The sequence below is a fragment of the Leopardus geoffroyi genome, chromosome D2 (assembly GCF_018350155.1).
Source record: "Leopardus geoffroyi isolate Oge1 chromosome D2, O.geoffroyi_Oge1_pat1.0, whole genome shotgun sequence".
NCBI classification, from domain to species: Eukaryota; Metazoa; Chordata; class Mammalia; order Carnivora; family Felidae; genus Leopardus; species Leopardus geoffroyi.
The window spans coordinates 82,916,570-82,941,285 of NC_059334.1; the positions used below are offsets into that span (position 1 = coordinate 82,916,570).

General features: G+C 49.4%; 1 protein-coding gene across 5 annotated transcripts in view; it reads left to right on the plus strand.

Moving 5' to 3' along the window:
- Positions 1-24,716, plus strand: part of DOCK1 (dedicator of cytokinesis 1) — a 531,830-nt gene that overhangs the window by 106,484 nt on the left and 400,630 nt on the right. For all 5 annotated transcript variants that reach the window (XR_006701760.1, XM_045439228.1, XM_045439230.1 and 2 more), the window contains exons 15-22: positions 482-580; positions 1,542-1,614; positions 6,963-7,066; positions 7,451-7,634; positions 12,484-12,581; positions 16,992-17,081; positions 17,396-17,496; positions 22,096-22,230. Coding sequence is in view for 4 of the 5 variants with exons in the window: in XM_045439228.1 (XP_045295184.1) it covers positions 482-580; positions 1,542-1,614; positions 6,963-7,066; positions 7,451-7,634; positions 12,484-12,581; positions 16,992-17,081; positions 17,396-17,496; positions 22,096-22,230 (884 nt within the window). In the remaining variant the exon portion in view is untranslated. The remainder of the gene's footprint in view (positions 1-481; positions 581-1,541; positions 1,615-6,962; positions 7,067-7,450; positions 7,635-12,483; positions 12,582-16,991; positions 17,082-17,395; positions 17,497-22,095; positions 22,231-24,716) is intronic.

The following is a 24,716-nucleotide window of genomic DNA, read 5'->3' on the forward strand; positions in this document are numbered from 1 at the left end:
CCACGTCCAGTGTCACTGCCAGGCAGCGCTGACCTTGCCACTGGGGCCTCCCCGGTGTTACTTCCGCCGAAGTCAGGTGGTCAGTGTTGACAGCTGGTGGAACAGGAAGGAGTGTCGCCATCTCCTTTTTGGTCCGAAGCTCTTTATTCTAGACCTACTGAGTGACTCCGGCAACTTCCTTCAGACCTTAATGTTGAGGCTGTTAGGGGTGAGGGGACGGGGGACGGAGGACAGTATAGCATCTCTGTGCTGATAACCATCAAGATGCTTAAATGGCTGAGAGCAAGATCTTACGCCGGCCGTGCTGGCTCCAGATGGATCTGTCCTCCCATTGCCGGGAGCACATTCCATTCGTGCCGGGTTTATTGGCATTCCTGTAGTGCTCTGCTTAGCTCATCTAATGGGGGCAGGAGGTGGGGAGATGTATGCGGTGTCAAGCTCTATGAGGTCTGATGTGAACTCTTTATGCCTTCTTTTAAAGCATGTGATTTTCCCGGGTGCCGGCGACGAAGGGATTTCAGAGTACAAGTCTGTGATTTACTACCAAGTCAAGCAGCCGCGTTGGTTTGAGACCGTTAAGGTATCATTTACATGGTCATTGTATCCCACGGGGTTGATGATGAAATGCTCATTTGTATCCCAAGGAAGTCCCCACCTCCCGCCCAAGCCGGGGCTGCTCGCCAGCGGCCACCCCAAACAGGCAGAGGCGCTCTTGCAACAAAGTCGTTCAAGGTTGCTAAGGAACCACGCTGGCATTTCTTGGAATACATTTACTCTCATCTCCTCTTGGACATAAAAATAGGACTTTCATGGAGACAAATGACAGGGTCCTTTAAAGATAGCTATTATCTTTCTCTTCTCGGGTCTGTTTGATGTGTGGCCTGCTGTCTTTACACCAAATGGAAAAAAATAGTGGTGACAGCGTATGGAGGGGATCGCTGGGGAGACGAATCCCCTTCCGTGGTGTCGTACTCTGCTTTCCTCACGCGGCACGCTGACGTCACCACGGCAGCCCAGCGTGGCACTCCCCCAGCCCACGTGCCAAGGGCTTGAATACTTGAGACCCCGGCCAAGGGTTGGCTCTACAACACAGATGTCAGATATGAGAGTTTTTAGGGACAGTCTTTGCCGAAAGGCAGCGCGCGTTGGGTCTCCTTGGACTGGAAGTCCTGACAAGCCAGCTTTGCTCCTGCCGCCGAGGGCAGGTCCCCGCGGCTGTGGAGGATGCGTGGACACCTCCAAGAAGGGCTGCCAAGGAAAACGGCAACTCGTAAACGTAGACTCTTAACAGGGAGGATCTGAATGTTTACAAAAACCTCTGCTGTCTCGCAGGGTTGGTTTGGCGTCCTTTGCAATATTATCTAGTTTAAATTTTCAGAAGGCAAAGTTTTGCTTTGGAAAGTCGTACGGGGGATTAGGTATCCAGTGTTTTCATCACTGCAGTGACGAGTTGTGCGTGGTTGCACCGTACCTGCAGTGAGGGCCACTGATGTGAGAAGACACTGGTTCAGGTGCTGAAAGTTCCGTTTTCCACTCTGCAGGTGGCCATTCCCATTGAGGATGTCAACCGCAGTCACCTTCGGTTTACCTTCCGCCACAGATCGTCACAGGACTGTGAGTAATCCCTCCATTAGCCCGTGGGGTTTTCAAGGGAGAACAGGGGCAAAGCTCAGTAGGCTGTACTCGTCACTTGTTCTGGATTGTTCTGGAGGTTCTGGATCTAGAACTCGGTTATCCTAACACAGTGCCATCTTAATCCTTTAACTCATTTCCGTGTTGACTTGTATCCAGAAGATGTCACTGACTCTTTTTCCTTGAGCCGATTATAGGGAGACATGAATTTTCTTGAGTTTTTCCTGCTGCTACTTCCTGTTCTTCCTTTCTGTTTCCTCTCTTGCGTGTGACTCGTAATGCTGTTCCATCCATCAGAAAAGTCACTGAGATACAAGTGGATTTCAAAAATTGGCTCCTCATGCCCTTTGCACTGGAATGGAAACCCTGGAGACCCTTTGTCTTTATGAGCGGCCCCTGGTGTCTGGATTCAGGCTGAGCTTCTCTCGCAGGAAATGTTGGGACAGCACTGGCTGATGCCGAGATGCCGGGAGGAAAGAATGGGGGACTTGGGTTGTTTTTTTTTTATGTTTATTTATTTAATTTTGAGAGAGTGTGCACACATACAAGCTGAGGAGGGACAGAGAGAGAGAGGGAGACACCGAATCCCAAGCAGGCTCCAGGCTCCGAGCTGTCCGCACAGAGCCCCACGTGGGGCTCAGAACCATGAACGGTGAGATCATGACCTGAGCCAGAGTCAGATGCTTGACCGACTGAGCCACCCAGGTGTGCCAGGATGGGGGTTTGAATCTCTCCCCTTCCAAAAGAGTTATTGATGACTGAAGGTCACCTTGTCACATTCGTTGAGTGTCTGCTAAGGATGTAGCCCAGTTCTAGACACTGAGATATTACGAAAGGCAGATAAGTCCTGTGTCTGTACCCCCTGGGTGGTGACCTCAGATTTGGGAAAACAATTCACAATAAGAGGGGCGCCTGGGTGGCTCAGTCGGCTGAGGGTCCAACTTCTGCTCAGGTCACGATCTCACAGTTCGTGAGTTCGAGCCCCGTGTTGGGCTCTGTGCTGACAGCTTGGAGCCTGGAGCCTGCTTCAGATTCTGTGTCTCCCTCTCTTTCTGCCCCTCCCCCGCTCGCACTCTGTCTCTGTTTCTGTCTCTCTCTCAACAATAAATAAGCATTTAAAAAAATAACAATAAACAGTGAGATTGGCTCCATTTTGTGGGCTGTGGATTTGAGGGAAAGGGTGGTCTGGGGGCCCTGTGTTGCATGGACGACCCTATGGGTCCTCAGCCCTGGCTGTCGGGCACCCTCACAGCCATCCGGAGGATAAGAAGGCTGGGTCATCAAGACCGAGCACAATGGAGGCTGCCGAACCCTTGGCACAACGCCTGGCATGGGGTAGGTGCTCCTTAGGAGCCACTGCTGCGTGATGATGTGTCCATCCTTCTTCCTGTACCTGTAAGGGGTTCTGCCTGACCCGGTCCCTTTCCTAGGAGTGTGGTCCAGGAGAGCGGGTACACGCGCAAGGGTCTGAAGCTGGGGGGACGTAGACCCCTCTGTGGGGCCGGTGAGGACCCAGGGCCTCGCTGCTATTCAGAAGTGTCGGGGCGTGCTCACGTGGTCCACGGGGCTGGTGTGCAGAGAGCATGCCAATCAGCCGGAAGACCCACGGGGGTGTGGGGTACGGCCGCCGAGGCAGTTGAACCAAGGAGTCCAGACAGCACGGGGCCCGTCGTGGTCAGCGGCTATGTGGAGGGGGCGGGCGGAAGTGACCTGTGGCATCATCCTCTCTCTTGTCCTGTCCCCGTGTTGGGGCCGAGCAGGGAAAGGGGGCTCGGGGTTCGAGCAGGGTGGAACAGCAGGGTTGTGGGGGCTGGGCAGCGTGGCCCGCAGTGCCCAAGCGTTGCATACTTGCCCCGGGGGCCAAATCCAGACCGGCAGGCCGCAGGGGGTGCACGGCACTCCTCGCTGGCCAGAACTTTGGGAGAAGAACAACTGGTAATAAACGTTTGCGAACACGCATCGTGCCTTTACTGGGCTCCTGGCACGAGCAGTTTTGCTGTACTGTTTCGACTGGTCCTCACAATAACCCCGTGTTCTGTCACTGTGGCCATCACCCTGCCCGTTACGGTTGAGGAAACTGGGGCCCACGGACTCCCCCTCGGCGGCCCAAAGTCACCCTAGTTAGTCAGTGGGACGGCCCTGGTTCAAACTTAGTCTCTGTGCCTGAGTGTCCTACTCCCACACCTTGGGGTGAGGTGAGGCCACGTCCATCACCTGGTCTTAGTTTTTCACCTGCTGTCTACCCATCGCAGAGAAGGTTCTCCTCTTTCTGAATATCATCCTGGGACTATTGTGGAGTAGGCTGGGGTGCAGGGTGAACAGACCGGGGCGCGTGGATGGGGGACCCAGGGCGGGTCTGTCCTCAGCCAAGGCGTGTGGGGAGCCGTGGGCTCAGCACCCCGCATCAGTGAATCGGCCAGGATGGGAGCGGGCCACAGGGACAAGGGGGGCACCCTGGAAGGCAAGGACCCAGTTCTGGAATCCATAGAGGGCTTGTCTCCGAGGTAAGCTCCCCCTTCGTAACGAGCTTGTTCTCTCTCGTTAATGAATTACATCAGGGCCCAGCATTTTAATTTTCAAAATCCTTATTTTTCCAGACAGTTTTAAGTACTCATTATAGACAAGATGCTGTCACCCAACCCGCCACCGCACATTTGCGTAATTAATGAGGCTCCCTGCGCCACGGCTCGTGCGGTTTTGGAACCGTGTTGAGCATCAAGAGTGTGATGCCGACGCAGTCCTGAGCTGTCCGCTACGAGAGTGACGGCAGCCAGGGGGTCCCTGTCGCCTCCGCGATCGCGATCTCGGACACGCGGGGTCAGAGACAGGAAGAAGTGAGGCCACAATTCCTCCCCTCCCCACCCTCCCCCGCCACCTATCAGCCGCTTTTCCCCTGGACGTGGGCAAGCCAAGGAAACAAGAGCTGGGATTTCTCAGGATGGGACCCGTCCCTGGGGGTTGGGAGAGCTAAATTCCAGATGCACTGGCTCCTGTTTTACCAGAACGTGAGCAGCTGTGCAGCTCTGGGTCCAGCCGGCTGGGGGCTGAGTTCCCCTTGCTCCTGGGGGGCCTGGTTGGGTGGGGCAGCCCTGCCTCCCGTGCCCTTGACATCCTGTAAGTTTGTTGCCTGCTCACAATGGCTGCTGACAGCACGTAATAAGTGCAGCCCGTGGCCTTGACGTCCAGGTGTAGCGTGTTAACGGAAGGTGTGCACTGGTCCTTTGTGCTGCTTTGTAGTAGGATCGGGGAAGCCGCGGGCTGACAGCGGTGGTCATGTGTCCCTTTGAACCCCGGCTGCTTTCATGGAGGCATGGCCTTGTTGTTTTCGCGTCAGCTCAAGGCTAGAAGCATGTGTTCTTTCTCACCTGAATATTAAGATATTTTACGTTTCCTGATGCCCATTCACCAAGTTGTATTTTTTTTCGATTCCTAGGGTCCATATTTTGTACCTTCTTCCCTCTCTTCAGTGTGGTTGGTCAGTCATTCATCAATTTATCAAATTAGGTATACCATTTATTGAGCACCTACTGTGTGCCAGGAACCGATGGACACCAGGACTGCACAGATTAATGAGGCACGCTGTCTCGTGCAGTGGGGACTTAGGGTAAATATTTTGAGCCCCTGACTCGAGGGGGGTGGATGTGCGCTCCTTCCTTCGTTGACCTCTGTCTTTTCATCTCTAAAAAGAGAATCTGGGATATATAATTTTAAAGATTATAGCTTTAATGAAACATGAAACTCAATGTTTTCCATGCTGTACTCACTTGGCATCTTGCAGAACTCATGCTGAATCTGTTTCGTCGGCAGAGACTCCTCATCCGTCCCTCCTGCGCTGGCCCCTGCCCCCCTCACCACCCACTACTCACCGGTCCCCTGGCTTTCTGTCCCCAAAATGGCCAAGCCTGGGCCCACTTGGGGACTCTGCATTTGGCCACGTCTATTCCGGAAGGTTTACGTCTTGGCTCACGTGTTGTCCCTCTTCTCAGAGACCTCTTCCAACCACCCAGCCCATCGGGACTGTTCCCACCATTACCCTGTCCCACGTCACTGTCATCGAGTGAGAGAACCAGTTCGTTGTCACCTCTCCAAGTACAACGGATGGGGACCGAGTACCTGATAGGTGGCAGGCACCACTGCTCGGTGCTGCGGAGATAGCAGTGATGCGGACGCAGCGTCGCTTGCCTTCCAAAGGCCAGCATATGAAACGAAGGCTGAACGACAGCTCACACACCCACACACACACACACGTACACACGGCTGGAGCTCCGACAGGGATGAGGACTGTTATCTCGCTTTGCTCCAGCAGCCGTAACAGAATAGACTGGGGGGCTTCCACAATAGGAATGGGGTTCTGGAGGCTGGGAGTCTGAGAGCAGAGTGCCAGCACCCTGGGTTGTGGCGAGGACCCTCTCCAGGGTTGTGAACTCACACAGAGGAAGAGAGCTCTGGGGTCTCTTTCTCCTTTTTTGACGGGCACTGGTGCCGGAGGATCGGCGCTTCACCCTAGTGACCTCACTAGCCTCAAGCACCTGCCTCCGGGACACAGCTCCACTGTAGTCACGTGGTGGAGGGTTAGGGCTCTAGCCCCAGACTGGGGTGGGGGGGGCACACAATTCAGTCCATAGCACTTATGAAGAAAAACGCATCAGGGGAGGGGAGAGTGTGACGAGTTTCTGATTTACTCTGTTAGACGGGCTGGTCACCTCGGAGTGGGCAGTACGTCCGCAGAGATTTGAATGAAGTGAGGGAACGGGTCTCACGCGCAGGTACGTGGGGAGGGAGCTTTCTTGCCAAAGAGAGTGTTCGCCCCACCTGAATTTATACTAGGGGATGCTGTGGGGTAGGAGTCTATTCTCTTGTTCCATATTGATTGCCAGCTTTCCTAGGGAACGGTCTGTCCTTTCTGGACTGTCATCTGCCTCGCGTCTCCAGACCCCGTGGTTCGCACTGGTCTGAGTATCCCGATGTTAAGCCACGCCATCTTCCTTGTTAGCATTTCCCGGTCACTCCCGGTTGCTAGGATTGCAGGCTTGCCTCCATGGCCTTCTTCAACATCATCGTGCTACCCTTGACCTTGGGAATCAGGCTTCAAGTTTGCCGAGGAAAGTCCCGCGTGAGATCTTGGTCGCAATAACTTTGAATTTACAAGATTAGTTTGAGCTCAAGTGAGGAGCCTTCCTCTGGTTAACTTCGTCCATTTCTCCCTTTGTCTGTGTTTACTGTAATCCCGTGTGGTTTTGTAGTGTTTTCATGAAGGTAGGCCTCGCAGCATTTTACGATGCTAGATTGTCATGACGGCAGTTGATGACGATGATTGGTTTCTCTTGCAGCTAAGGATAAATCTGAGAAAATATTCGCACTAGCATTTGTCAAGCTGATGAGATACGATGGGACCACTCTGAGGGACGGGGAGCATGATCTCATCGTCTACAAGGTATTCCACTTTATTGGTGCCGTATTCTTTCACCCATCTCTGGGCTTCCTGGCCTGCGCTGACACTTCCTCTCTTTGTGAGAAAGCTGCTCTCTGGCTACAGTTCGTTATCTAAGTGAACATTGCAGATGACCAGCCTTTTGGCTGTTCCTGATGAGAGAGGATGATGTACGATAAATGTTAACATGAATTAATCTTCAGGAATAAGGGAAATCATTAAGATAGTTTAGCAAATGAAAAAGAGCAAATATCATGATGGTTAAAAGGATTGAGGATAGCAAGGGATAGGAAAGAATTAGGTGTCGGTCCATTGTGACTCGTGTTCGACATGCGTGTGCCGGTCCATTGTGACTCGTGTTCGACGTGCGTGTAATTAAACCCACAGGCGGAGGCAAAGAAGCTGGAGGATGCTGCGACGTACCTGAGCCTGCCCTCCACGAAGGCGGAGCTGGAAGAAAAGGCTCACTCTGCCACGGGCAGGAGCATGCAGAGTCTTGGAAGCTGCACCATCAGCAAAGATTCCTTCCAGATCTCAACACTGGTGTGTTCCACGAAACTTACCCAGAACGGTGAGTTTGGGGACAGACCCGTGTCACCCCGCGGTTTCCCTCCCCCACCCGAGTCCTGCTCGTGCTCCCCGTTCAGCAGCGGAAGCTTCGGCAGGAGCAGGATCACTGTCGGTGGGTCATTCACGCATCCTCCGGGATGGACGGTGTGGGCATCCATGGACTAACAGGGAGCGTGACATCCATTGCGCTTTAAACTTCACTATAGTTTTGGTCTAAGGATTAACCTTAAAGAGAGATAAACCAGTGGGCTTGCTTTAAAAGAAAGGTTTTTGGCCAAAGGAACACAGCACGGCGTAAGGGGAAGAAAACACGAGACTTGGAGTCCGAGCAAAACTTGCCTCTGAGCCCTTGCCCTGTGCGAATCCTGCAAGTGACCTTGAACGGGGGCCTCTGACACCGCCTGAACCTCATTTCCTCATCTAGGCACATATGCAGGTGTAACGTCTGTCTCAAAGGGCCTGGCGGGGGTTATGTGAGCTGGAGGGTCTGAGGTGCCCACTCTGTGTGTACCTTCCCGTCTCCCAGCTACTCACTGAGATAATTACCAGTTACCTTTTTTTTTTTAATTTTTTTTTTTAACATTTATTTATTTTTGAGAGAGACAGAGACAGAGTGTGAGCTGGGGAGGGACCGAGAGAGAGGGAGACACAGAATCGGAAGCAGGCTCCAGGCTCTGAGCTATCAGCACAGAGCCCGACGCGGGGCTCGAACTCACGAACTGTGAAATCATGACCTGAGCCGAAGTTGGATGCTCAACCGACTGAGCCACCCAGGCGCCCCTTTAGCTTTTTTAAGCTACAGAGTCACCCTCTGTTTTCTTTTTCTTTTTCTTTTTCTTTTTTTTATTAAAAAAATTCTTTTTATGTTTATTCATTTTTGAAAGGCAGAGAGAGAGCGCGCACAAGCAGTGGTGGGGCGGAGAGAGAGGGGGACACAGAATCCGAAGCGGGCTCCAGGCTCCGAGCTGTCAGCACGGAGCCCAATGCAGGCCTTGAACCCACAAACCGTGAGATCATGACCTATGCTGAAGTCAGACGCTCAGCCGACGGAGCCACCCAGGCTCAGGCTCCCTCAGTTACCTTTATTTTTAAAGGTTGGTTTTGGTGGCCTTTCTAATTCCCCTGGCGGTGAGATAAGGCACCGGCTGATGAAGCACACTGAAATGCAGAGTCAGGTGGTGCCTGTGCTGGGCCGGCCGGCTGCCTTGAGTTGTCCCCACTGCTTGCAGAGTCCCCAGCAACGTGGCTGTGTGGCCAGGGGCACTTCTTACAGCACACTGGACGCGGCAGTCCCTTCTGTATACTTCCTACCTTTAAAAATGGCATCCCCCAAATGTGAGCATATCACAGCTGTGCAGGGTGACTTTATGCTCTCTTGAAACTCAGCTGAAAAATCCAATTTGCCCTCGTAGCCACCCAATATGGATTTTGATTATTAATGTTTGTTGCTATCTTGAATTGTGTCCCTGGGGATTGTCTGTAAATCTGGGCAGGAGTCTCGGATTTGCCCGAGGGGTAGTCACTGTTTGGACCTTGACAGGATCAAAGGGGACAGAGTAACCCCCTCCTCTGGAAGTCATGGCATTGGAGTGGAAAGAGGGCTGGGCAGTCGGGTGTATAGGCCCCGTTCCAAGTTTCCGGGCCCGCCTTCTCCACTCCGTTGTATCGCGCTATTTAGAAGGTGCTTCCTCACTGCTTGGCTCGTGAGTCAGCTGTGCGGGGGAACGTGGGGGATGCATGAGGGCCATTGGGATACGTCTCTCCAATGTCTTCATCATCACGGTTTGCCCTAAGCATTGCCCTAAGCCGGTGGCAGTCAGTAATCTCTGTGAGCAATTGTAAATCCTTAACTGGGCATCGGGGTTCTGTGTAAGCATGGGGAGGGCTGCAGAAAACACGGGGGGCTTGTGCGTTTAGTGCCCAGGGAGCACATGGTCAGCAAGGCAGGTGCTGGTTTGGGACCGCGTTATGGAAAGGATGCCCCCACGGGTCAGACGTTGCTTTCTGGATACCACCCTGGTAGTTCACTAGTCTGATGGCTACACCGCCCAGGGCCTCCTTGAACTCAGGGCAGTGGCAGCCTCTCTGGGGAGTCACTGCCCCATGCATGTGACGCTTCAGCTTTCCATTACGTGCTGAACAAAATGAGAGCTGCTGTGTATTGTCATTTTCACTACACAGGATGCCACCGCCTTATGCTTGGGTCACGTTCCAGAAGCACGTTTGGAAGTTGTTATTTGGAACTTGAACATGTTTTCCCCATCCAAACAACGTCCCGAAGAGCAGTTAGGTTGGGAGGCTCCCCCACGGAATCCTTCATAACCCACGTGTGGCTGGAGAAGGGGACTGTGAATGAGAACTCTCCAAGGTGTTGGTTAAGTGGCAGCCATCTCCCCGGGGGGTGATGTTGACCTCTCCTTGCACCTCCTGACTCCTCGGCCGTCATCAGTCACAGGGTAATTCCTTCCCTGGAACTGAGGGAGCGAGCACCCTGCTATTGGCAGCAGCGGTTGCCGGGCAACGAGGAGATTCCGACGTGATGCTCACTGAGAGTAAAGGGGGCATCTTTTGTCTTTCACTGCACACCAGCCGATGATTCCTCTTTTCGGGATGGTGGTGTGGCAGGTGGTGTGCAAGACGGAGCTGCCCCACTTGGCGTCTGAGCACTGAGTCCCAGAGTCTCATTCGGGGAGTCATTTTTCTGCAGCCATGATTTGTTCCTGCGAAGTTCCGTTACTTAGGGAAAAGCAGTGGCTGAATTATTCATCGAGGTTTGTATTAAACATCTCTGTTCTCAGCATTGCTGGATGCTGTGGGGGATAAAAAGGGAAGTTGAGGATGTGATTCCTCTCCTCAATTAGCTTCCTATGTAATTAGAGAGAAGTCACAGACACAGAATTGATCACGGCCAAGCCGCGGTGGCTCCCGGGGATGAGGGCTCGGACAGGGAGCGCTGGTCTGACCCTGCTAGCGGGGGCTGGTCAAGCTGTTTTCTTAAAAGACGCTCTCCCTCCTTGGAGGTGTTCTTACGCTGGCTGGTTGTACCTTTTCTCAGATTTAAAATACCGACGTCAGCCTAAGCCTCCCTCACAATGGAAGTGCCACCAACTTTGCGGGAATGGAATCCAGATAAGTAACTAGTTTCCACTGAAAAAACACTGGTAACTCTCATGAGGTGGAAATCTCCCTTAACCCTGGCACCTAGGGCATGTCTGGGCAGGATGTGGCCTTTCTCCTACTCCACCTTCATTTACAAATGAAAACATGTTAGTTTTCACCATGAATGGCTAAAATTTTTCACTTCCTCATCTTCTTGTGGATGGACAGCCACTGCTGTCTGTCTTCATGCTGGGTAGCTTGCTGAGCACTTTCTCCACATCACACCATTTAATCCTGGCACCAGCCTTCCAGTTGGGCAACGTCGTACCCATCCTTCAGATAGGTAGATTGAGTGAGGTTAGTTGCCCAAGGTCATATGGTGGTGATGTGGCCCAGCGGGCATTCGAGCCTACAGCTTACTCATTGCCCAGTGCTCCTGGGTACCGTCCCTCTTCATTGTCACTGTTCCCCCCCCCCTGCTCCCCCCCCCCCCCCCCCCCCCCCGCCAATCAGCTGTCCTTGGGGGGAGGGCAAATAAAGGAGAATGTATGTTTTGGTGATCATCACACGAATGCCTTTTGCGTGGTTTAGTCCTTAGCAAGTGCTTATGTCCCCTGAAATGCTAAAATTATATTGCCAAAATTGTATTTTTCTTTTCATTATGAACTAGGTTTTTTTTTTTTTTTTTTTTAATGGAGATACTTTGCGTAGCTGAAGTTTCTTCCCGATGAGCATAAACAGTCACTTGGAGGCACTTTGCTAATTGTGTTTTTTTTCACGTAATGGGATATTAATATACTTTCAAGTGGAGAATGTGTGGGCACATGTTCTTTCCTAGAGATGCTTTGGATTCTGTCTTCGTGCCTTAAAGAACATCTTGCTGTCTTAAACAAAATCATCTCCGGACATTGTCTTCCGCATTTAGTCTGTAAAAATGCATCCATTCAGTCTGTGGTTTTTCTATGAGAAAACAAACCAGATAAAATTCAACCATAGGAGACAAACAGCCATGATAGGTCAGGCCAGGATGAGGGCAGTGGTTGCCCCATGGTCCAGGCTTCCTGTCACCTTGTAGTTTCTGTACCTGAATGTGCATTTCTTATTTTATGTTATTTAATTAAAAAATAAATAAATAAAAGCCATGTTCTCAGATAGGAAAAAACCCACTTGGTGTTTCAGGACCGCACTTGATGGGCCAGGAGCTTTCTTCCAGACCCTCTGCTGGTCTGAATCTACCTTCTTGCAGGTTGAAAAGTTCACCCCTTTTTTCTTAAGCTCCCGAATGCATTTTTTTTTTTAAGTTTAATTTATTTTGAGAGAGAGAGAAAGAGAGAGCGCACGAGCCGGGGAGGGGCAGAGAGAGAGGGAGAGGGAGAATCCAAAGCAGGCTCTGCACTGTCAGCACAGAGCCTGACACGGAGCTCAAACTCATGAACCAGGAGATCATGACCTGAGCCGAAATCAAGAGTCGGACTCTTAACCGACCGAGCCACTCAGGTGCTACACCGAATGCAATTTTAAGCTTCGACCTGGAATCATTTCATGGTAAATGTAGTCGGAAGTCATGTATTCAGCCATACAAGGTGTCAAGTATGTTCTAGAAAGTAATGAAGTTTTTAGCGGGAGGAGGTTTCCAAGCAGGGTTGATCGCTCTGTTTCAAAGTTCTATCGAGAACCTCACCGGATGCATGACGAAGGGAGACCAGGTTCTTGCCGCGAAGATCTGATGTTCGTTCGTTCTCTGTTTCCAGTGGACCTGCTGGGGCTGCTCAAGTGGCGTTCCAACACCAGCTTGCTGCAGCAGAACTTGAGGCAGCTGATGAAGGTTGATGGTGGCGAAGTGGTGAAGGTAACACAGACCCCGGGGGTGGCATGGTGTGGTGTTCTTCCGTGTGTGGGCGGATCCACGCACTGCCTGCTCAGTAGCATGCGATTCCGTCAGAATCCCTCCGTCAAGTGGCTTCTGGTGGATGTTGACATGCACCTCCACGTGGACAGACTCCACCTTGGGTTCTGGTTGGTAGGGTGGTCTGGCTTCACGGGAAAGGAAACGGGCTGTGGATTCAACCCAGTCTTGGGTTCTGGTTCAGGAGGTCGGAGCACTGAGAGCCTTGTCATGGCTGTTTGCTTCCCGTGTGATCTTGGACTCATTTCTTAACCTCCCACAGAACTCTGGAGAAATGTTAGGTGCCCTCTTGAATCTTCATCTGCAAGATAGGACAGTCAGACTAGGGTGATCCGAGATGCTTGGAGTGCTCCAATTCTAGAATTCTTTTCTTTTTTTTAATGTTTATTTACTTTTGAGAGAGAGAGAGCGTGAGCAGGGGAGGGGCAGAGAGAGAGGGAGACACAGAATCCGAAGTAGGATCCAGGCTCTGAGCTGTCAGCACAGAGCCTGATGCGGGGCTTGAACCCATGAACCATGAGATCATGACCTGAGCTGAAGTAGGACGCTTAACAGACTCAGCCACCCAGGCTCATCATCCAAATCTATAATTCTTTTTTTTTTTTTTTAATAATTTTTTTATCAGAATTGTTATTACTTCTGATATTAGAGCCTTCTATCCTTTTTTTGGCCCCGGTGACTTTTCCTTTTATGTAAGGAAACCTGTTTCCGTGTTCAGTTTGCCCCATTTGGCCTGCACACGATCAGCTGGTCCCCACTGGTGGTGTTCTGTGAGCGAGCTCTCTGCCGCCGGGTCTGTCTGTCCCTGGCTCAGTCCTTCACCCTCTGTGAGAAGTGCTTGCAGAAGGAGACCGCCTTATCTCTGTAAAAATTAATTACTTAAAATGGCCTTAATTAAGCAGCAATGTGGTTAACTTCACTATAAATTAATTTGGTTGCACCACTTTCTGAAACTCATTGTGTAACCGTTGAAACATATCTTCGCCACTCTTCCAATTTTAATCATCTTTTTAGGTTTTTGTCTGCTACCTCTGGCTTGGACAATGCTAATTGCATTTGAAACTTCTCTGGGTCTTGTAACTTCCCCGATGCAGATGGAAGCTGGGTGAATAAGTGAATGTAACTCGAGGAGACACACAGTTAATGAAATTTTGTGCTTTTGCCTTTTGAAATCCCTGTATCACATCAGGAATTAGCCGTGTTTCTGTTGGCCTATTGTTACACATAAGGAGATGATCTAGAACCATCTTGTCTTGTTGTCCTTCACTCCCCTCACCTAATCTAGTACCAAATCCTGGTGTTCAGCCCTGGAAGTGGTTTTCACCACCCCCTGTCCTTCCTGTGTGTGCTGGCACCATGGTACCGTGTGTGTGACCTGTCCGTCCATTGCCGGTACATCCTGAGTACCCTGTAGGCCTGGAGAGGTGAACGGACGTGTCCAACCCACACGGCTGTTAATGAGAGCCAGGGCTGGACGGATTCCCAGCCTGCATGGGGCTCCTTTTACTCTGTTTGAGGACGTCATAGACTGAGTTCGTTCCATTCATCCCAGCGCCCCCCCGCCGCCCCCCACCTTGTGTACATTCATAACTGCTAGTAGGGACATGACATTGAACGGCGGGTTAAGAACAGTGTTTGCTTCTTTGCTAAAAGATGCAGCTGCTCATTTTGGTGGGAGATGAAAATGGTGACTTGGGGCCTCCAGTGGATAGTCTTAGAGAGAAGGTGGGTGTTGGAAGAAGCGTGTTCATGGCTCCATGTGAGGGACTTCCTTCAGGATGCTGGTATCCCTGTACCTCTGCGGCTCGACAGCCAGAAAAACAAGACTCCGGCTCTCTGCTGCCATGTTTCCGTGCCACTGATCCTGTCATTTGTCTGGGTAGGATGGGTAGAGCTATTGCAGGGACGCTATGTGAACCGAGACGAGCCACAGTGAACTCACAAGCTGGTGAGTCCACTGGCAGCAACATTGGGCTGTTACCAGATGGCGTGAAGTTTTGACCTTTGCAAAGATTTTATGAACTGAAAATGATGGGAAATAATACTAAAGTAATGAGGTGATGTGGACTCCTCCATAATTGCGGGGTTGGTAAAGCCTTTGATGGCTGGACCAGAACACCTCTTGGGCAGCAAGGTGGTTTGCTTCCCCTGCCATTTCATCCCACTTCCTGGGATGAAATCGGTGTGTGTGGGGGTTGGGGGGGGGCAGCACAGCAGAATATAATGAGGGTTTATGCACTGGTGGGTCTCAGATCTCTTACTAGGTTTGGGAGGATGTCCCCTTTCCTGAGGGAGATGTGTAGTGTTGGGTTTGGGGCTGTTGCAACGTTTCACAGCGTAAGGGGGAGCAGTGGGGCAGGCACTGGTTTGGGAAGCAGGTCCGAGTGGTTGGGTTCCTCAGCCTGAGTGCTCAACCCATTTGAGACCCTCTGGGAGGACCTGAAGGCCCTTGTGGTTCTGTGTGTTCTATGCATGGGCTGAGCCATCCGGGAAGAATGTGGCCCAGACATCCCATTCAGCCATCCTTCTGACACCCTTGCTATGGGGCTGTCTCACCTGTTCTTTGGTTTTTTTTTTTTTTTTTTTTTTTAATTTTTTTTTTTTCAACGTTTATTTATTTTTGGGACAGAGAGAGACAGAGCATGAACGGGGGAGGGGCAGAGAGAGAGGGAGACACAGAATCGGAAACAGGCTCCAGGCTCTGAGCCATCAGTCCAGAGCCTGACGCGGGGCTTGAACTCACGGACCGCGAGATCGTGACCTGGCTGAAGTCGGACGCTTAACCGACTGCGCCACCCAGGTGCCCCTGTTCTTTGGTTTTTAATAACAGCTTCATTGAGATCTAATTCACATACCATACGATGCACTCTTTTAAGTTTACTTATTTTGAGAGAGACAGAGAGAGCAAGCTGGGGAGGGGCAGAGAGAGGGGGAGAGAGAGCATCTGAAGCATTCTCCAGTCTCCGAGCTGTCAGCACAGAGCCCGACGCAGGGCTCGAACCCACACACTGCGAGCTCATGACCTGAGCCGAAGTCGGACGCTTAACCGACTGAGCCCTTCATTCCTTTTTATGGCTGAATAAGAACCATCCCAACGTATGGCTATGCCCCAGTTGTTCTCTCAGTTATCAGCTGGTGGACGTTCGGGTGGTTTCCCCATTTTGATGTCTAGGAGGAAAGCTGCTGCGAATATTTGTGTACAGGTTTTTGTGTGGACGGGTGTGTTCCATTCACTTGGATACAAGCCTATGAATGAAGAGGTTCCCGTGGCGAATATACGTTTAACCCTTGGGGGCGCTGTCTAAGCGTTTTCCAAAACCATCGTGCTGTTGTACGTTGCCACCAGTGATGTGCGAGGCGTCCGTTTCCTCCGCTTCATTGCCCGCCCCATACTTCCAGGATCGCTCATGTCTCGATGGTAGCATTCTCAGTGGGTGTGCAGTGCTAGCTGCCTGTGGTTTCGATTTGCGTGTCCCTGTCGCTTCTCGGCCTTTTGGCTAAGATCAAGTGCGATTTGCATGCCCCTAGTGACTAATGATGATGTATCTATATTTTATTCTCTTTTACGCCAATATTCTGTCATGTGGCACACTGCCTGTTCTTGAACTCCTCCACAAACAGGGAACTCATTACCTCCAAGATGGCTTTTCCTGGTCCGTTTGACGCTTCTCTCGGGGGAGGATGGTGATGGGCTTGGAAGACAATGTCCAGTGTGACATAACTTTGGAATCGTGCGATTTTTTTTCTTCCCTTAATTAATTGATGGTGGTTTGCCATTCTATGCTCTGATATTTACCTGGTGAATTCTAGTAGGCTATAAAAGGAATTTCCAAGTTGCTCTTGAATGAGACGCGCTTCTTGGCGCCCCAGTTTTAGAGTCTCACACCTCTTCTGTCCTTGGGCGTCTGGGCCTCTGAAGGTCCTTTATTACTCTCAGCTGGAAGCGTGTCTCTCGGTGACTTCTGCCCCCTCCCTAGCCCCGTTCCTACACTCGGAGTCCGGGACGAGGCCGACCCAGTCTTCGCAGAGCTGGTGTTGAGTCCTTTGTCGCCAGCCTGGTGAAGACCAGGAAAAGGGGTGGAGAAGACCGAAGGGGTGGGGACTGTCAGGCATGACCCTGTTGCCAGGCCTCCTCTGCTTGGCTCAGGCTGCCCTGTCTTTGCTGTGCGTTCACTCATCTCAGATTTTTGTCTTATGCCTTGAGTGGCTCGGAAAAGTCCCCGGAGCGCACAGCTTCTTTGGTGACTTCTGCGGGAGATGAGTGTTTGCGTATTGCCGAAGATGGTAGCTGTTCTAGGTTGGAGGAAAGCTGCATGAGTTTACTTGGTCTGCTGAGATTTGATGTGTCTCCAGTTCCTCCAGGACACCTTGGATGCCCTCTTCAACATCATGATGGAGAACTCCGAGAGCGAGACCTTCGATACGTTAGTGTTTGACGCTCTGGTAAGGAGCCTCTATTTTCCATCTGTTCCGATGTTAGGGAGGCTTTCATGCTGCAGCCTTTGAAGCTGGGGGAGGGCAGCGATCTGAGAAGTGTTTTCAGTTGTAAATCCCATCAAGGCATTGGGTTTGAGAGGCGGGGGGAGTAGCTTTCAGCGGAACGTTATAGTTAGGCCAATATCATTTCTGGAGTAAGAAGAGGTAACTTCCGAAGATGTTCTTGTTCATTGATTCCCACCACAGCGCAGGTAATTCAGATGAGGATTCCAGAATGGCTCACGTTATCTTGCTAATGAAAATATTGATGAATTTAACAGGTATTTATCATTGGACTAATTGCTGATAGAAAATTTCAACATTTTAATCCTGTTCTGGAAACCTACATTAAGAAACACTTTAGTGCAACATTAGCCTACACGTGAGTTCATTTTTGTATGTTTATCGTTCAGTGTCTTTTTCATATGCTTTTGTCTGTGATCGTACATCCCCCTCCCCCCTGCCCCCCCCCCCAACTCTGAATTTCCTGGGATAATTTTTATTACTGTTTCCCTTATAACAGACCTAAACATCTTGTTGAAAGAAGATACGTGATAAATTACCATAACGTTCTGGAATAAATTCTGGTTCTCCTCCATACCTTCCATTTGTCTTTGAAATTTTCAGTTTATGTTCGATGAAACTGATCTATGGATGTGGAGTGCCTGCCTCACCGTGGCTTCCTGACCAGCTTTTGGCGAATGAATAAATGGATGTGTTCCTGGTTTGAGATGATTGGTTGTCTAATGTGGATACAACTCAGTTCTCAGTAGATCTTTTTGCTCTTTAAAGAGGGCCTTCCTTTTTGTTCCAGATGCTTCAGGTGTAATGGGCTTGGGTTCTGACTGCCAGCCTAGCTGCTCTTAACCCTCCCGCCATGTCCCCATACCTGCCCCTCTGGGTGCCTAGTAAGCAGGCAGAGCAAATGTGTGATATCCCGGCCTGAGAGGTGGCTCACTGGGTGTTGACCAGCACAGTCTAGGAACGCTGCTTAACCCACAGCACTGTCACTTCTAAGTTTACATTTCTTTCTTTTCTTTCTTCTCTTTCTTCTTTCTTCTGTCTTTCTTTTCTTTTTCTTTCTCCCTTCCTTCCTTCCTTCCTTCCTTCCTTCCTTCCTTCCTTCCTTCCTTCCTTCCTTTCTTTCTTTCTTTCTTTCTTTCTTTCTTTCTTTCTTTCTTTCTTTCTAGCTTATTTATTTATTTTGAGAGGGTGGAGGGGAGAGGGGCAGAGAGAGAGAGTGGGAGAGAGGGGTGGAGAGAGAGGGAGAGAGAATCCCAAGCAGGCTCCACCCTCCGTGCAGAGCCTGATGCAGGCTCTAGCTCACAAACTGCGAGATCATGACCTGAGCCGAAATCAAGAGTCAGACGCTTAACCTACTGAGCCACTCTGGCGTGCTGAAAGTTTAAATTTCTTAACCTCTTTGGGCCTCAGTTTTCTTATCAGTAAAACAGGCACGTCTTAGGGTTTCTTGAGAATTTCAATGAGTTATTACATGTTAAATGTTTGGAGTAATCCTCGGTGCTTAGAAAGCACTAAGCAATATTTAGGTTTCATTATTATTATACTTCTGAGGAGTTACTCTGTCTCCCTTACCAGGGGATTTGTTGGCATTTATTTAAACTTTTAATTGTGTGAGTTGCAATTAAAAAAAATTTAAATAATTTCTTTAAGAAAATTCCCCACCGTAGAATCACTAGAGATGATCGTCTTTAGTGCCAATAACTTCAGTCAAAGCTCTCGTGTGTCTGGAGCATATCTGTTTCCTTGCCTGCATGCAGCCATGAACACAAGGCCAGAGGTCTGATGCTGGCTCTTTGTATGACGTCAGTCATTCTGTCCCTTGGCCCTTTCATGTCTGCCGTGAGTGCATGTCTATTGCAAGGCGGTGGGCAGAGCCCCAAGTGGGCAGAGAGCTGCCACATCCTCACGTACACAGAACCAGCTGTGACACGTCCTTTGTGCTTGCTGATAAATGTTTCAGACGGTTTGTTCTCTTAGTGGAGACGTCCATTTTGTGCTTTGGGCAGTCCCTTTCAGACTGAGGAGGGCTGACCGAGCGGGGCCATCTTGCTAGGGCGGACGAAGCAGGGTTTGCGGAAGTGGCCTATGAGCTGCTCCTCATCGGGCAGGATCTCCCTACGCGTCACGTTCACACTCCTGCTTCTTTGTGGAATTAGGACCAAACGGCTCTTCTCGGATTAGCTTTTGTATTGGAATTTCAGGAAATCAGCTCAGTGAGTGAGCTTGCCACGCTGTGTTCCAGATCTTCTGTTGGCATCGCCCATTCTGTGCCTTTGCCATAGGAGGCCAAGTGAAAGTCAGGGAGTCTTTGGAGAAACAGAAGTACCATTTTATCTTTAAGAGATGATGGGACGGAGTTGAGAATCGGTATCCTCCCATCCAGCCCCTGTAATATGCTGAAAAGCAGATTCATTTTGGAAAATAAGTGTTCTTATGTTTTGTTTTTTGATTTTTAAGCGTTTATTTATTTTTTGAGAGACAGAGAGTGTGAGCGGGGGAGGGGCAGAGAGAGAGGGAGTCACAGATTCCGATGCAGGCTCCAGGCTCTGAGCTGTCAGCACAGAGTCCAACGTGGGGCTCGAACCCACGGACCGGGAGCCGAAGTTAGTCGCTTAACCGACTGAGCCACCCAGGCGCCCCTCTTGCCATGTTTTGGTAAAGAAGCAATCCCAAGTGGTTTCTTGGTTCGAATTTGAGAATTTAAGCCTTGAAATGCCAAAGGAGGTAACTGTGATTCACGCAGTTCTAGCCAAATCATGGAAAGTCGTCTCTGCGTTAATGGTCTCTGGGCCAGGGGAAATTCTGGCACTGGGTATCCTCATGGAGGGTCTCCCAGCCACTGCCCCTCCAGAAGCCTGGGCAGGCACAGGTGGAGCTTAGACTCTCTCCCAGACAGTTCCTTTACCTCTTCCCTTCGGTGACGTGGAGATCTTCAGCCCTCTCCGCAAAGAACCCCAAGACAAGAAACGAAAGGTGACTGCAGCAGAGGACCTCTCAGTGCCCCACCTCCACCGCGGGCGTGGTCTGGCTGCGGGAGCCCCGCAGAGTCACCGGTGATGCTGGTGGGGTAGGCGATGAGGGCGGACTGGTCCTCCGGGAAACTAGCAGAACTTCTTTCTGGCCGCAGAGCTACTTTTCCCGGAGCTGGTCCAGGGCTTGCCTCTGCTCAGCGGATGCTGCGTTTGGTCTGCGCCTCTCAGCGAGTGCCAAGGGGGCTCTGTCTTTGTGCCGTTACAGATGGCCTCGCTCATGCGGATGTGGCTCTTTTGACATCCTTCCTCATTTACTTTCTGGTTCTGGGTCTTTCTTTTTGCAGATCACTCCATTAATTAATTAATTATCTGTTGGGAACATTCCCAAAATGTGTTCTGTGGAATTTCTATTTCTATTTCTTGAGGTATCAATGGGTTTAATAAGAAAAGGTAATCTGGCCAATAAGCTTGAAAAAGTAAGTTAAATCAGGTGAAACGGATTTTCTGGCAGGACCCTAGATGTCTTCTGCTGTGCCTCGAGGGCCACCGGAAGACACGTGTGGTGAGCTACCCTCCCACCGTGGGAGCCAGGGAGCCCCTGGGGAGAGGACCTCTCCGGCCCAGATTCTTCCTAACACCTTGCTCGGGTGCCCCTCTCCTACTTGGAGAGTGAAGAAACTCTCAAGTTTCTTTACTAGGGTTCTGCAACCTGATGAGACTTAGAAATGACTTCCCATCTGCTTGGTCACCCAGAAAGCTTCCCCCTCCCCGCTCCTTAAATGTTTATTTTTGAGAGAGAGAGAGAGAGAGAGAGCGTGAGCAAGAGTGGGGAGGGACAGAGAGAGAGGGAGAGAGAGGAAGTGAATAAGGCTCTGTGCTGACAGCAGAGGCTGATGCAGGGCTCGAATCCACGAACCATGAGATCACGATCTGAGCCGAAATCGGCCACTTAATCGACTGAGCTACCCGGGCGCCCCTTGAAGGCTTTTTATTGTGGTTTATCAGGACAGTGGTTACTCCTAGGGCTATTCTGAGGTCATCCTTAATGCAAGTTACAGTTGCTCTTACGGGTATCTTAAAATAATCTCGACTAACAGTCTGGGTGCGTACGGGCTCACAACTTAGCTGGAAATGCTGGCCGTGCCCTACCAGGTTATCTTTATGAGCATAATGAGTATGTAACAAGTCACAGTGAATTCTTGTTGATGACATGGGAAGTTGGGGCTCATAGAAGTTTGGCCGATGGTTATTGGACAGACTGCACATTTGTGGCTAGTTTTTGAATTATAGTGCAGCCCAATACACCAAAACCAGAAACCACGTTGAAGTTAAGCTAGCTGTTCTTTTATGATTCAGCAGCATTGCTTCAGGGTCAGCCTTCTGATCAGTGAGCAGTGATTATTAGTTTATGGGCCAGTAGTAGTAGAAAATGTAGAAGTTGGGGGCAGAATTAAAAATTCACCGTTGCCACGACTGCCTCTATCATTTGAAAATAAATGCATGCTCCGTGTTAAAAAAAGAAACATTACAAAAAGCATTACAAAAACATATGTGGCTATGAAGAAAACCTCTTCAATTTTATTTAGCATTGGGGAAGCGAGTGTATCTATCTAAGTCTGGGCTTCTTCACTTATATGTTAAGGGTAATATACCTGCTATTATACCCAATTATTATTATTATACCCTAAAATAATACTTGCCTTATTGGGCTTTTGTGAAGATTAAGTTACATAATACATTTAATGCTTAGAAAAACCTCTAAAACTTAGGAAAAAAAGGCTGGTTTTTGTTCAGATCTCGCTCCTCTGAGTGTTATTTTATGGCTCACTTTTAATCTGTTTTGAATGCATTTTATAAATAGGCATCTACGGATAAGTGTGAACCAAAAGAAGAATGGCCCACTTATGTGTTTCTGTCCCAATTAGGAATTGAGGTGTTGTAATTTTCTGAACGCGTTAATTGATTGGTGATTCTATTACGAATAGGAAGCTGACAAAAGTTTTAAGAAACTATGTGGACAATGCGGAAAAGCCGGGAATAAATGACCAGCTGTACAAAGCTATGAAGGCCTTGGAGTACATCTTCAAGTTCATCGTGCGCTCCAGGATCCTGTTCAATCAGTAAGTGTCACCCGTGCTGCCCTCCTAGGGAATTTTAGGCGATCTTTTACTTCCTTTCTTCTCCTTCTCTGTTCCCCTGTCTCTTTTCCCTCTTCTTTCCCTTCTCTCTCCTTCTTCCTCCCTTTCTTTGCTTTCTAGCATGACAGAGCAGTAATAGATAGCCATGCCAGGTTGGGGTCGCCCACTCTTAGGGTAACTGCTCCCCACGCTGTGAAATGCGAGCACAGGTTTGAACAGCAAGCTCTGTTCCCAAGTCTGAAATGTGTGCGTGTGAGTGAAATACCGCTGATGTATTCCGAGTTTATCAGAGGTAGTGCAGGGTGTACACGAAGGGCTCTGAAGTTCGTGCCAGTGTATCCTTCGATAGAAAAAACGCCTCGAGAGCAAACAGTTAAAATAAGCAACAACGTCAGAAGGCTAAAACCAAGTTAAATTGCCTCCCTTGGGAAGACTGGAGCTTCGGCTCTTTCTTTCCTTCAACCACAATAATATTTTGCTTCTGGAGAGAGATTCTCACGTGTGGAACTTCCAGGTGAATGGGCTTTCAGGTATTGAGGTCAGTGACCTGTTTCTCATACTTTGTGGATGAATGTGTGCATTGTTTTTGAACCTTAGAGTGGATTGGGGGCGTTGGTGACTTTCTTTTTTCATAGAGAGAGATAATCTTTTTCCAAGTGTCTGTGGTTAAGAGCTGTGCTCAAGCCAGAGTTTCCCAGTTAGCCCACGGTATGGAACTGTGTGACTGAAGAGATGTGCGAAAGACTGAGTGTTGAGTGTTGAAGTGGGCTCTCTGTGCTTGTTTCTTTGGGAGGATGGCTGCTTTGGGTGACCTACTGTGAGTGATGATGGTTCCTGTTGATTATTCAAGGTTGACGTTCTTGTTGTGAGTTCTACACTCAGACATGGAGTTTCACAAACTGATGTTCCTTTGATTTAGAGAACACACATCACCTTTAAGAAAAAAATTTTCTTAAGGTTTATTTATATGTGGGAGAGAGAGAGAGAGAAAGAGAGAGAGAGAGAGAGAGAGAGAGAGAATGTGCAAGTGGGGGATGGACAGAGGGAGACGGAGACAGAATCTGAAGCAGTGTCTAGGCTCTGAGCTGTCAGCACAGAGCCCAACGTGGGGCTTGAACTCACAAGCCATGAGATCATGACTTGAGCCAAAGTCGGTCGCTTAACCAATTGAGCCACCCAGGTGCCCCATCTTTTAAAAGCACAGTGCTTTGTGAATGTACGATTGAAAACTGGGAATTGGGCCATTGTAGACCCAAATTAGTCCCTTTCTATTTCTCTTCATTTTATCTTCGTTGGCCTGAGGTAGGCTCCTTCAGAAGGGCCCAGGAGAAAGGGACGGTATTCCGAATCCAATCTTGTGCACACCATGGTGCAAATAAAGCCAGAGGAGCGAGTTATTGACTATGCGTAGACCTGGAAAAGTGATACACAGGGTGGGACCCACCATTGATTAGAGTGGTGATCAGTGGTTAACCGCCCCTGTGTTATTGGTTAAGGATTATTGTGCTTGTGTTCTCTCTGGAGTTGACGTGATATAGACAACATTGTCTACACTGCCATTTGAATGTATGAAGACACACAGTTTGAGGCCCTCATGCTGTCATCCTCAACTAAGATATCAAAGGCCTGCTCTTTGTGCTAATTATAGGTAGGTATGAATCTTGCTGTAGACTGAGCTTTCTCTTAAGAGACAAGGCCATTGACGATTTTCCCGCCATCAGCTGTGAAAGATGACCAGGTAAAGTAGGCTTTGTCTTCCTGCATTTTATTTTATTTTATTTTATTTTATTTTATTTTAATTTTGTTTAATTTAATTTTATTTTATAATAAAATTAATTCTATGAAAATGAACTTCTTGTCACCCTGTCTCTTGCTTTTGTATTTTTCCCCACTAAATTTAAATCATTAATTACCCTAAACCAAAATCTGCACTAAGGTGAGAGCATGAACTTGAGAGAATGGAATAGTCAGGTGATATGTATAGGTTTTGTCATGTTTTATTTGAAAGAAACTTAACCTTGTACAATTTGTAATCAACATGACATCGAGTCAGGGGTTCGGTGATGCTCATTTCCTTCCCAAACACACTGCTGACTTTCCTTCTCATTCAGAGATTAGGAATCAAAAGGAACGTGCGTTGATAATCAGTGTGTTTCTGCTATTGTAGTAAGTGCCATAATCTTGTACAAAATAATGCAGCTGGAAAAGATTGGGGTCACCCAAGTGAACCTTTGGCAAAGTTATTTCTTTCTCTTAATCTCTTTCAATCTCCAAATACAAATGGCATGATATCTTAGAACCATGGCCCATCAGTGTTGAATTGGATCAGTCTTCCTAGAGGTTAGGAATATGACTGGCTTTGTGTTACAGGAAAGCCTAGCTTAACGTGGCTTCACCAGATGAGCTTTACTTCTCCCTAACTCCATACACAACATCTAGCCCAGAGGAAGATTCCGGAATTCATGCAC